This window comes from Atta cephalotes (genome assembly GCF_000143395.1).
Source record: "Atta cephalotes unplaced genomic scaffold scaffold00020, whole genome shotgun sequence".
NCBI classification, from domain to species: domain Eukaryota; kingdom Metazoa; phylum Arthropoda; class Insecta; order Hymenoptera; family Formicidae; genus Atta; species Atta cephalotes.
The window spans coordinates 2,598,719-2,611,747 of NW_012130084.1; the positions used below are offsets into that span (position 1 = coordinate 2,598,719).

The 13,029-nt window shown below is 38.3% G+C and overlaps 1 protein-coding gene across 1 annotated transcript in view; it reads left to right on the forward strand.

Moving 5' to 3' along the window:
- Nucleotides 1-10,839, forward strand: part of LOC105619271 (nucleolar protein 4-like) — an 87,823-nt gene extending 76,984 nt beyond the window's left edge. The window contains exons 4-9 of the mRNA XM_012200796.1: nt 1,984-2,318; nt 3,276-3,476; nt 3,998-4,144; nt 9,119-9,330; nt 9,790-9,974; nt 10,667-10,839. Of these exons, the coding sequence (XP_012056186.1) occupies nt 1,984-2,318; nt 3,276-3,476; nt 3,998-4,144; nt 9,119-9,330; nt 9,790-9,974; nt 10,667-10,839 (1,253 nt within the window). The remainder of the gene's footprint in view (nt 1-1,983; nt 2,319-3,275; nt 3,477-3,997; nt 4,145-9,118; nt 9,331-9,789; nt 9,975-10,666) is intronic.
- The last annotated feature ends 2,190 nt before the right edge of the window (nt 10,840-13,029 follow it).

Consider the following 13,029-nt stretch of genomic DNA (forward strand, 5'->3'; position numbering starts at 1 on the left):
TTATAAACATCAGCTTATATTGTTCCGAATAATTATATAAAAATCTGGAAAAACTCTTACGTGAAAGCTTTAATAAGTTTTTACTATCATAGGAGTTAGATTGTATGTTACTTATTTTTCATATAAATTTAAATTTATTTACCAATAATCAAAAAATTCGACTATGCTTTTAAGATCCAACATTGGCGATATAGGGCTAAGATTAATTATAGAGTGAGACAATTTAAGTTACAGGAGATAGCATATAGGAAATTATGGTATATATGTAACTTTCTCTCTCATAAGATTTGATAAAATCGTTCGTAATCAGACTTTGTCATAGGGTCTCTAATAATGATAGGAATAACGTTTCGGTTATTATAAAAAGGATCTTTAAAATATAATTGAAATTTCCTTTTTAATACATATTTTATATTTTATATTTATCGGAATATACATATGTATAGCGGGTTATGCATATTTATGAGAAAAGTAATTTGAGTAGCGTGTAGAAAATTAACGCGAAGTTGCTGGATGGCTTTGTACAGATATCTCCTTCGTTGACGTGTGATTGTACGAAATGGCAGCCGCAAACCTGTCCCTTTTTTAAATCGGAACCAAGGAGAGTCCCAGGTGGAAGAGGTCCGCAAGGCTCGTTGGCCTCTTTACGATCCCCCTGCGGCACTCCCTGTCGACAATCCATACACTTCTTCGTACGTGAAGTCTCTCGGCGGCCACGACTCGTTCCTGTCCCCATCGACATCCTCTCCTCGTGAAAGCACCTTTACCGTACGTTCTCTTCTGAGATCGTGACGGTAGAAGACCGCACCGTCTTTTAACACCTTGCACACGCTATCGGGGCTTATTGCGGGTTTTGAGAACGGATCGCCGTTATTATTGTAGAGAAGAAACACGATCTATACAACAGCCGAATGACGGTCCAGTCTTTTACCGTCGACACAAGTGATATACCAAATTTCATTCTGTCCTCTATATAGAAAGAGTCCAACACTTTAATTATATTCTTCAGATATATATATATATATACATTGCATTGATACTATTGCACTTATATCATAACTGAAACTGTGATCCAAAGAGTGAAATATGTCAAGCAAGGTTACTATGAAAAAAGTCGACACTTAACTGTTAACATTTAAGTATCCCAAATTTCTCGCTGGCTTTATAATGTAATAATTATTTATCACGTGTCCAGTCTGTAATATCGTTAAACATCAAAAAATCGCTGAAAAAAAGCCCAGGGACGGTGACCGTTATCGAATTCACGACTGAATTCATATACCGAAATTCAACAGTTGATATCGACAATAACAAGTATGCGGCTAGGGAGTCGTTTAGGAAATGCCTCTGTTGATCGATCATCCCTAATCAGTATCGTCACGCGAGCCAAACGTATATCGCATTTATCCTTATTATATTCACGGGATAAATATACCACCCACATGCTCTTCTTTCTCTTTCTCTCTTTCTCATGCGCGCGTTACTAGTCACGTATCTAGTTAGCCGCATATGACCGACTCCTCGCCTGGCCATGGCGTGGGAAGGGAAAAAATATTCCCTTCTTTTGTTCCAACCGCAACGTTCTCTATTCATAAATCGAAACAGCGCGAGGTGGCGATCTAATCATCAGGCATTCAATGAGAACATTATTATTTTCCTGGTATTGCCGATGGAAGTTCCCCTTTTACTAGATAATTACCGATCGCGGATGCAAAGTGTTTCTATCACCAAATTTGCGTTATTAATTAGTAGTAATTATTAAAAATACCATTGTTCATATTACGATCATTATTGATGCTAATAATACTAATAATATCCATTTCAAATGACATTTAAATAATAATAATTAATTATTATCATTACCGTTATTAAAACGTTAATTATACCTATACCAATTTCTGCCTCGTTGATGAGAATTACAAAAATTTAGACTTCGGACTTCCGGGAGTATCCTAAATCATTACAAAATGTTTACTTTCGCAGATTCCCGAAACGGCTCATCAGAACTGGTGGATATGCCAACGGGAACTGTTCCGAATCTAAGCGCTGTGGCGGGTGTCGGTGGCGAAGACATGGCTTCCTTGTGGGCATCTTATGCTATGGGTTTCAAGAAAACGCCGCCACCAGCATCGGCGGCAACGCCCTCGCGATCGGATCGCGATCGAGAGTCCAGTCCGCCTGGTGGCGAGGGAACGGGAAGCGCCCATGATGAAACCAGCAGTAGCGGCAATAAGGAAGACGAGGACGACGATGATATAGATGCGGACGAGGGATTGGACCCAAGACATCACGATCCAGAACGTCTCAAGGCATTCAACGTAAGCATGCGCGGTTCAATCACGTAATTTCATACAATTTGTTCTTTCAAACATTTTGAAGATATATTTTGAAATATCTTGAATTGGAATTTAGAAAATAATTAGCTCTCCCCATTGCAATGTGTGTAATTTTTTTACTTTTTGTCAGCAATCTGGATTTCCGAACTTTGATGCAGATTTTTATATTGTCCTGAACTGTATAAAAATCTGAAAAAAATTTTTCATACTGATGAAAGCTTTAATGAGTTTTTACTATTACAGAAATCGGGTTGCATTTTACTTATTTTTTACGGATTTGAATATATCTATCAGAATTCACAATCAAAAAATCGACTGTGCCTTTAAAATCTCACATTGCCGGCGGAATTTTAGCGATAATTATTACTCTCATTACCCTGCACTCGGTGAATTAAAATGCGTACGGATAATCGAATTACGGTTCACACAATGGCAGTCTAACTGGTTGCTTTATGCAACTATCGTTGCAAGAAAAGCGTCGTTTGCATCTTGGATGGGAAAAGGGATCATGCAAAGGGAAAAGCAAACGAAGCTCGGGTAGAGAAGTTTAGGCCGTCAGCATATTGGCGGCGCGTCGGACCTTCCCGAAAAATCTTAATTATCATAAAGTTTTATGAACGGTTGTGGCAGAAAGCCGACTCGCCGGGGAACATACCGTTTCTCTCGAAGTTTTTCCCCTTCATGTCCCATTTCTCATATATATCTCTTTTTTTTGCCCGTTTTCCCCGCGCGTGAAAGCCAAGCAGTTGTAGTTTCGCGATGGCTGCCGTTGTTACGCTAGCTCCTTAATTAATTACAATTAGTTTAATAGAGTCCCGGTGTTGCACCCCACCCCACCACTAAATTCTTAATTCTTTGAGCGGTTAGCGAGACTCGCGTATACCAGTTCCCGTTTAATTCACTTCACTAACATGACTATTGTGTCGTGTCTCGCGGCAGATGTTCGTGAGACTCTTCGTCGATGAGAACCTGGATCGCATCGTGCCGATCTCGAAGCAGCCGAAGGAGAAGATACAGGCGATCATCGATAGCTGCACGAGACAGTTTCCCGAGTTTGCTGAAAGGGCCAGGAAAAGGATCCGTACGTACCTGAAGAGCTGTCGAAGAAACAAACGTGGCAGGGAGGGCCCTTGGGATGCCGTAAGTTTTTTACTATCGCGTTTAATTAGTCGTAAGACAGCAAGCCAATTAGCTTCTAAGTTTTTTCAAGTTCTGACATTTTTAAATTCAAAGTAATTTTAGAATCGCGCATAAATTTTTCGAGATTATTGGATTTGTTGTTTCATCACTGAGAAAAATGTCTGGTTGAAAATGGATAAACCAGAAGATTCTGATTGTATCAACTAGAATTCCAGTTACCTCAACTAGAATTCTAGTAGATTTGATTAAAAAATTCTAATTCGTAATTTTCAATCAGAATTCCAATTAAGCCAAGCCCAGATATAAATGGATGAATTTTCAGAATTTTCTAGTTAAATTTATTAGAATTCTAGTTGAGATAACCAAAATTCTAATTAACCCAATCAAACATTTTTCTCAGTGATCAATTAGAGTTGGACGAAAACTCGAATTGTTCATGAAAGCTTGAGCATTCTCGCAACATGAATTAAGTTCGGCATGAGGCGAATGATCGCGGATGTGACGTATGCATTTCTTTTTAGGCCAGACCCACGCCGGCACACTTGACCTCCGTGCAGGCTGAGCAGATTCTGGCAACGGCCTGCGAGAACGAGAGCGACAACGCGAAACGTATGAGACTCGGGATGGAGCCGGTGTCGCAGCCCATGCCAACTCTTCCGGCCGCAACGGTGAGTAATAATCATGTGCGAAGGGGAGGAAGGACACTTATCGCGAGCGACAAAGTTCTTCTGGCAAATAGACATTTCGACATCATCAGCTTGGCTAGTAATTACGTATCGCAACTCACGTCTCTGGCACGAAAGCGATGACACGACAGGGAATCGAAATATATTGTCAATCGATTTAAAGCTCTTTGTTATTGTTCCCGATGAAGATCACACGTGTCTCTTAACAGACATTTTTTTAAATATCATGCGTGACTGAGCGTTAAATGCTACACGTGCACAACCTTCGGGCACTCTCGTTGACGACCGGATTCATTAATCAAGCGATTTTTAGATGACAACTCGCGGATGTTTGCGCGTTGCGCTTATGAATCATAAACTGAAATATGCATAGCGATAACTTACCGCAATAAATATAAATCTATGTGAGAGTGGAATTATAAGAGGAAATAGATTAATTACTTGCTATGGTATCGAAATCCAAATAAAACGAATTCAAGGTCATGTAAGTGTTTTCTACAGAAAACCAATAGATAATATAGGATTCGTATTATCAAATACTAATATAAGATACGACCAAATATTACATAAATAAATTAGTTTCACAAAAGTCTAGCATCATCTTCATTATTTGTTCCTAATGTCACTATTTTATTCACGAGTATATAGCGGTGATGTATATCATGCAACAAACGCGTGTAACGAATAACGTATGAACTTTAGTAATTTTCTGGTATTTCGATCGACCATTATCTTCGTATGAGGGACTACGTTTGTAATTGTACCTTAATGCACTTACACATTTCATTTTATGCATTTGAATTTTATTTCTTTACGTTTTCATTATTGAAATAAATATTTTATTTCGCATTTGTTCAACTTGTAATTTATTTAATATTATTCACTATTCAGTTTCGATAATGGGTATATATAAAAAAATTAAATAATTTGAAAATAATGAATGAGCAGAAACTATATAGGATAAGGCGACAAATATCGCAGGAAAGAGACGCGCGATCTTAAAGATAAAAAGATAAATCGTAAAAGTAAAAGAGAAAATGAAAAGAGGATGCATTCAGAGATTTCAAATTACGGGGAAATTACGTTGTAGCCTCGCGTTATATTATCGTGCGTGAAAATTCGAGCTCCTGTGTAACGCCAACGGCAGCGAGATATACGTGGACGGAGAAGCTAGGATTGTGATATAGGTACCGCGAGAGAGGCCAATGATAACCCGTGGGTCGCGCACCTCTCCCACTCTTTTACGCTCATGCAACTCACGCATACAGAACGCGCACCACGGAGGCCCGCCGGCGGCATAAGCAGCCTTCGACCTCGTGAAAACGCCTCGCGCGTGTGCGGGATGGAAGACACTGAAAATATTCTTGGAAGTAGCAGCAGCGTAAAAGAGAGGCGCGGGAGTGGAAAAGAAGAAAAAAAGGCCGTGGACTTTTATGCGTCGCGACTGACGCGCGCTTTCACGCACCGAGGAGAACACGCCGACGTCGCGCGATTAGTCTCGCGTATCCGTAAATTTCACGGTACGTTACATCAGCGAAGCGGACAGTTTCGTGTCCGAAGTGCCGCGCCGAAAGATTACGGTCGAGAGTTTCGGTCAGTGAGAATCGGATTGATTCTTGAAAATTCATCCGGTGCCCGCCCACCCGAGAAAAGAAAAATCGGCTCTAATCTCATCGCGTATCATCGATATTTATATAAATCGCTCATGATGACGTCACGCGTCTAATCTCAAGGTTGAAATTATTTCGATGATTCGGTGAATGTTCGTCACCTAATAGCCTGCACATCGAGTTCGTTGACCTTAACAAAGATAGCGCGAAAAAAGCGAGTAAACGGTAAACCGATTGCTTTGGTATTTCGCGCACAAAACGTGTACGTAGGTGCAGACGATAGCCGGAGCCATCCAATTCCGCGCTGCTTGGCGCACCTAATCCTCATTCTCCCCCTTTCCTCTCTTCTCCCAGCTGGTTCCGTCACTGGGTTTCGCAGTTGGCGAACACTCCGTCGCTCTCCATCGTTCCCTCTCTCTACTTCTATTATATGTCTCGCGCGCAAACGAGAAACTGAAACGTTCGCGGTCCTCCCCTTTCCCCGTCACCGATCTCCATGACTTATCTACTTTGAAAATCCCTGCACGAGAAGGAGACGGAGAAACAGAGAGAGACCCGATAACCTCTCCGGCGACCTAAACCTAACCCATTAAGGAGAAGACCTCTCACATACGTATGCTGGAGTCCGTGCGCATCGGACGAAGCGGCTATCTGCTCTCCGTGACCACCTATATAATTGACGTCAACGCACACTGCTTGCCTTTCATAAAAACACCTCCCTACATCCGTTCTACGCCGCTCGAAGATTTCATTCCTGCTCTCATCGTGCCCGGACCCTCTTTCCACGCTCCTCATGATCTCTCGGTTCTTCTTCATTCTCCGCTTCTTCCTCTCCTCCTCTTTCTTCTCCTTCTCCTCCTACTACTGTTACTCTTCGCCAACCCTCTGTACGCGTCGATCTCCTCTTTCGCCGGGCAAGTCATCCGTTTCTGTAGTGGAAACGCACATCACCACTTCTTGACGCTCTCTCACCGTGGTCCTCCTCTTCTTCTCTTTCTTTTCTGATGCCTGACTTCTCCCTCCTCGTCTTCTTCTCTTTCCACGAATTAATTTCCTCCCGTGAGCTTACTCACGCCTCGTCGTTTCGTCTCGGCGCATCCGGACGTTCTCTCTTTTTGTTCCTGACGTTTCTCCCTCGTGTCAACCCGCTTTTTCCTCATCTTCGTCGCGTTTTGCTCCACTCCTCCTCCTCCTTCTGTTCCGTTTCCCTCGCCGATCTAGAACGGCGTCCTCGCTTCTCTGAACCTCGCTCGAATAAACGCGGACGTTATTGTTATCGTATCGATACGTCGCTGAAGCAGGGTGGGGCGCGAACGCAAAAGTGGAAGAAGATTGAGAGAAGCAGAAGAGGAAATCTCTCTTGAAGTGAAGAAACTCCCGGTGCGCTTTGTTCCGCTCGGTTACTCATAGCGGTGAATACGATCGTGCTCGATGATCGGGATCACGTTGATAACGAGATCACGGATGGACGATATAATAGAGACTCGATTAAGCTCGCACCGAGACGATCTACGCGGCTGATGATCGATAATTCGTAAGGTGATCGATAGTGTCCGTGCTGTTTGCTGATTAAGTTAAACGTGTTTGCGAAAGATTGGTTACTCCCGGTCGTGTCAGCCATGAGGAAAAAGAATCTACCGGTAGTTCACAAGCTGGTGCGCGATCACGATCAAATTCAACAGGTACAATTATAGCAGTCTTGCCGCGCTGTTATTTTATCATCGTTCTTCAATATCTTCACGCAATTGTAAGAATAAGAACATCAAATTAACAATTGTTTGTTTGACATTTTATGGGGGGATTTGAGAATTTTGAAATTTTCCCAGTCGATACAAATAACGTAATGTCAATGTTATAATTTCGCATTCAACAAATATAAATGTAATATAGCACATGACGTTACATAACAGTTACATTGATGAGTGCGAAATTATAATATTGAGATAATTTGTTATATTACTTTTAATTCCCTGCCGAAAGTAAAAAACCGGAACGTAAATGAAGTAAAAGAAGAATGACAGAAGCGTAATGAAACTTTTAGAAAACATAAATAACGAATTGTAAAAAAGGTGCTTCTTTTACAGTTCAATTTTTGCCTCCTTCAAAGTTTTATTTACATTTCTGTTACTCTTCTTTTGTTTTTCGAAATCGGTGTCGAGTGGGTTATATTTCGATTATATCGTAGTTAAATGTATAACTTTATAGGACAGAATATTAAATAAGCGTATAACCGAAATTAGTCGGATTTAAACATATCCAAAGGATCTGCAAAATCGCAATCCTCGACACAATTCTAAAATATACTGGAATATGAGCTAACACCATATTAGCTCACAAATTCGTGCTAAGTTCGTTTTTGATCGAGAAATGGATTAAAAAATACTTAATACTTAATATTTTAATGGGATTAAAAAATGTATGAAAAATAATCACTTATAGAAAGAAAGGCATCTCGATAATCACATTCGATTAATGAACATCTATCAATTTCGAAATTGGAAAATCAATTATGTCTTTAAAATAAAACTGTTACATGTTATTCTTCAATCATAGAATATATTACATTATTTAAAGAATATATTACATTATTCGAAAAGGTACATTAGTTATTACATGTTTCGGCTCTTGGATTGAGCCATCTTCAGATAATATAATAAACGCAGTGAATTTGTTACCAAAGAAGAATATCATAAACGCGATAGAAAGCGTTAAACATGGAATGTAATGACCAGATGAATGCTTCACAGAGAAACAAAAATTACTCGCAAATGGTTTAACGACCGATTGTTGAGAATTTCTTGATATCCTGATAAAAAAACAAATTGTTAAAAAATGAATAAAAATTTTGAAAAAAATTTAAAAATATATACAAAAAAAATGTCATGTTGAAGGCAAGTAAAAATGTTATCTCGATAAAACACTCACCAATATGTGGTCACAGTTTTCGTCTCGTATAATAAAAAAACTCCGTCAGAAACATAAAAACAGTGTGATAATACACAAAAAGAGCGTCAGTCAGATAGTGATAAAACCAATAATCGCAATGGAAATAAATTATTAAATATCTATCTATAAATCTCGATATCTATCTACATTATGTAATATATTCTATGTCTTAACTTTTTACATTTAGAATTGTTAATATTGATTTTTATATGCCTTTTATAATGTTTGTATTGTTTTTTAAAATTAAGAGTATTATATTCTTTATTATTTTATTCTTCAGCATTTGCTTTAATTAAATACATATATAAAAATAAATTAAAAATAAATTAAACATTTGGAGAGACAAAATATACATATTGGTATAACAATTTATTTTATTTCACTGTAACGTTGATTGCAGCAAACGGACGTTCGATCAAGTTTGGAACATTTCTCGAGCACACCGGTTAAATCACTTCCGTGTAAGAGGGAAGATACCCCTCCGGCATCATTAACGTCCCTGGCACCATTGACCAGTTTGGCAAACTTACCGAACAGCACTATTGCCTCCACGCCGCTGTCGATCGCATCCGCGTCAAAGCTGCTCACAACAGACAACAAGAGTCTCATGAGGTTAGTATGATGAACTACATATGAAATTCGCGTTTTTTCGAATTGGTGACGTAGAGCCGCGCTCTTATTAATTTCTTAATTAGCCACTCACTTAAAATCGATTTGATATAAGAAGAAAAATATATTTTCCTCGAAATTTCCGCGATGAAAAACATCGATTTATCATTTACTTCTTATTTTAATTGCGAAAGAAATCTATCATTACGTTGCCTAGCGTGATTACGATTAATTTACTTTCCGCCTGAATTACCGTAACCGATTATTACTATCGGCGCTAAGATCCCCGTCGAATCGACCGAGTTCTAGATAAGGCTTCGCCTTCGGTCATAGGTCATGGCACAAAAATTCACCGGACGCCTCTCAACGAACGGGTTACGCGTCCTTAACGGAAGCGCTAATCAGCGCGACCTTTATCGCTAATGCGCATCTCATTCTCATTGCATCTGTTTTTTTTTTCAGCCAATCGACGATAGTCAGTTCCACGGTAAATGGTGTCGCCAGTGGCGGTGCACCGACAATGTACAGACCTAACTTTAGCCAAGCGTTCCAGCGTGCTGGACCCACAACAGTACCGCCGACCCTCTCGGCCGGGCTATATCCGACTCAAAGTTTTACGTCAAGTCTACTAAGCAACGGTATACAAAGTAATACTGATTATTGGTGTAATATGTTATTACGCTTTTGCAATCATTTGTCCAAACCAGAAGGTACATAATAGCAAAGCTTTAATAGCAAAGCTTTGATTAAAATTTTTATTTATTTTTGTTTTCATTATTTTTTTACATATAAGTTTCGAATATCTTATTCAATTTGTTCAATTGACAATTTAATGATTATATGGATTAATATACTATTTGTTTGCAGTGTTTTATTTTTACGAGAACAGTAATGCTTCGGTTTAACACATTCCATGCCACGTTAATTTTAAGTGATTTGATCACCGCACTATGTGGATCTCCGATGACTCACGACATTTTGGTTTGCGTTTGTTGTATTTGTTAAATAACATTTATTTCATTTAATAATTAAAAAAATTACAAGTTTATTATAAAAAATGAAGCATAATTTATCATTATTGTATTATATATCATAATTACATCCACGTATGATATCAAGAATTGTATAATTAATTATTTTTCTTTTTATTGCTCAAAATATTAAATAGTTCGAATAGAAAGTTTGAAAGCTGAAACTCACGAGGCACGGAACGTGTTAATGATTCTTTATGATGCAGCTTGCATGAAACTTTATCTCATAATATATGCTTGATAAAGTTTGCTAGAATACTTTAGAATTGTCGCACGCAATTGATTTTGAATTTACGTTATCTTTACAGGACCGACGGATCTTAGCATGAAGAACCCACCAAAGCCTGCTCTACTGAGTCACAAACTGAACTCGATGGAATTGACCGCGGTGAAACAACTGATAGGTGGATATCGAGAATCAGCTGCCTTTCTGCTCAGATCCGCCGATGAACTGGAACAATTATTGCTCCATCAACCATAGAGCTACGTTTATTTGGCCAGCGTTCGGCAGCTTGGCTCGTAGTTACAACGATCAACGGGAAAGCGATGCGAGTATTGATATACACACAGCGCCTGTGTGAGCACCGAGAATAACGCAGTCAGCGTAGATTCGTTTCTTCAAGACCGTTTATACCGCTACTCTATCGACAATTCTGACTCTACACACGAATTTATCTTTTGCCACAAAATGGTCCACTTGGGCGAACTAAACGCATTCGATCCAATAAAGAACTAGGTGCAAGATTATAATTTGTATTTAAATGATTTAAATGTCAAAACTTAAAAAGTATAATAATTTGAGAATAATTTAAGAAATTAATCCGAGTTACTTTTATGATTGTATGTAAGAAAATTGTTTTCGACGAAAGTCGAGAGGCTATAATCGCGACGAAAATTCATACTAAAGAGTTTTTATGCGAATTTATCGTTATATATTGATTGCGTTCGGGGAGCGCGCTATCAGCACTATTTGTGTTATATTTGTTCTAATAAGACACATCTAATAGACAATGAAGATAGAATGACACAAAAAGCGCTAATAATAATCTCCCCGAACGCATTATTTGATTGAAAGCGCCAAAAACAGAAGAGTTCCATATATAATGAATAATTGCATATTTCATTATATGCGTCGCGATATTTTTAATTCTAGGATTAAGAAAACTATTCGAACAGGGTGTACATAAAAAGATATTTACTTAATTACTCATAAGCTTAAAGAATGGTGTGGCGAGCTAGGATGTGTGCGCGAGTGTAAGGAAGAAAGTCGAAAAAGGAAGAAGCTTCCGGACAAGTCATTTGGAAGCGTGTGCTAGTATTTTCTAACGGGGATGAAAAAGTCCTGGAACTTCTTCTTTACGGCCGGGAGACGCACTTGCATTTTTTCCAACTCAGATTCGTAAGCTTCGGAAAACCGTTCGTGAGAGCTCTATAAATCTATTGCAAGTATCTACTTCAATCGTTCCGATGATCGAAAAAAAGCTGTTGTACGTTCTTACGAGATGGTAATTTCGCTAATCTGTTTGTTGTCGTTATGTACATATGACGTAAATGATATATGATGAGAATAGTTACTCTCATACGTGAGAAAACGCGATTAATTTACAATTAAACGCGGCGGAATCACGCCATTTACTTCGAGAGTGGCGTATCTGAAGAATCAGTTCAACATACGAAAACAACGTGATAAAATTTGAATTTTTGAAAGATTATGAAAATTATTGATTTTTCGCTATTTTTGGAGTAAATGGTGGATCAGATGAAGATTTTACGACAGTCATACGTGTATATAGAAAGATAATGCATCTCCGCGCGCATTGATACGCGTGTATATAATACGTAGGTCGTAAAACAAGATTTTTTTATTGGCGATGCGTCAGAGGCCTCGTCAGTGGAAATTAATTAGCTAATCAATTAACAATAACTGTACAATGTCGTCGTAATATAGTTAGACCAGAGTCGTTTTGGAAATGAAGGAGCGTAATGATCGGGAGTATAATTTCGGGACCATCTTGTCACGATCAGACAATACGTTAACCGTATTCGTGGTCTCCGGACGCATCACTGTGTTACCAAAGAACACTAATTATTATGGGTAATGTACGAATAGTACTATGTAAGGGTCGCGTTCTTCTTCTTTCGTTATTCCTTTCAGACGACACTTCTGTTATGGAAACGAAATCATTTTCTCCATCGACTAACACTACGGAGATAGATATACATGCCACTACATGTGGATTACGTGATAACTATACGCATTGTCTCAGATTATGAGTTTACCCATCATTCTTTTTATTATCATTAATATTTAGATTATTATCGCTACTGTATTATTATTATTTTTATTATTATCATTATCATTATCATCCTTGTTATTATCATTACGATTATCACTGATATTATTGATTGGGAATCGAAGAATCGCGAGAAGATAGTTCGTGAGATAGTATGAATAGTTTATTCTGTTCTCTAATCATCATTTTTCACGGAGTTTTCACTCGTTAAGTCTACTTTGTCGCTGTTTTGTACATAGTTTATGTACATTATAAACGAAATGCATATAAAGATTGTGGAAATTAAGTTGCTTAAATAATTAGATATAAAGAAGAGTATATTTATATATATATATATATATATATATATATATATATATAATATATATAGTAATAGA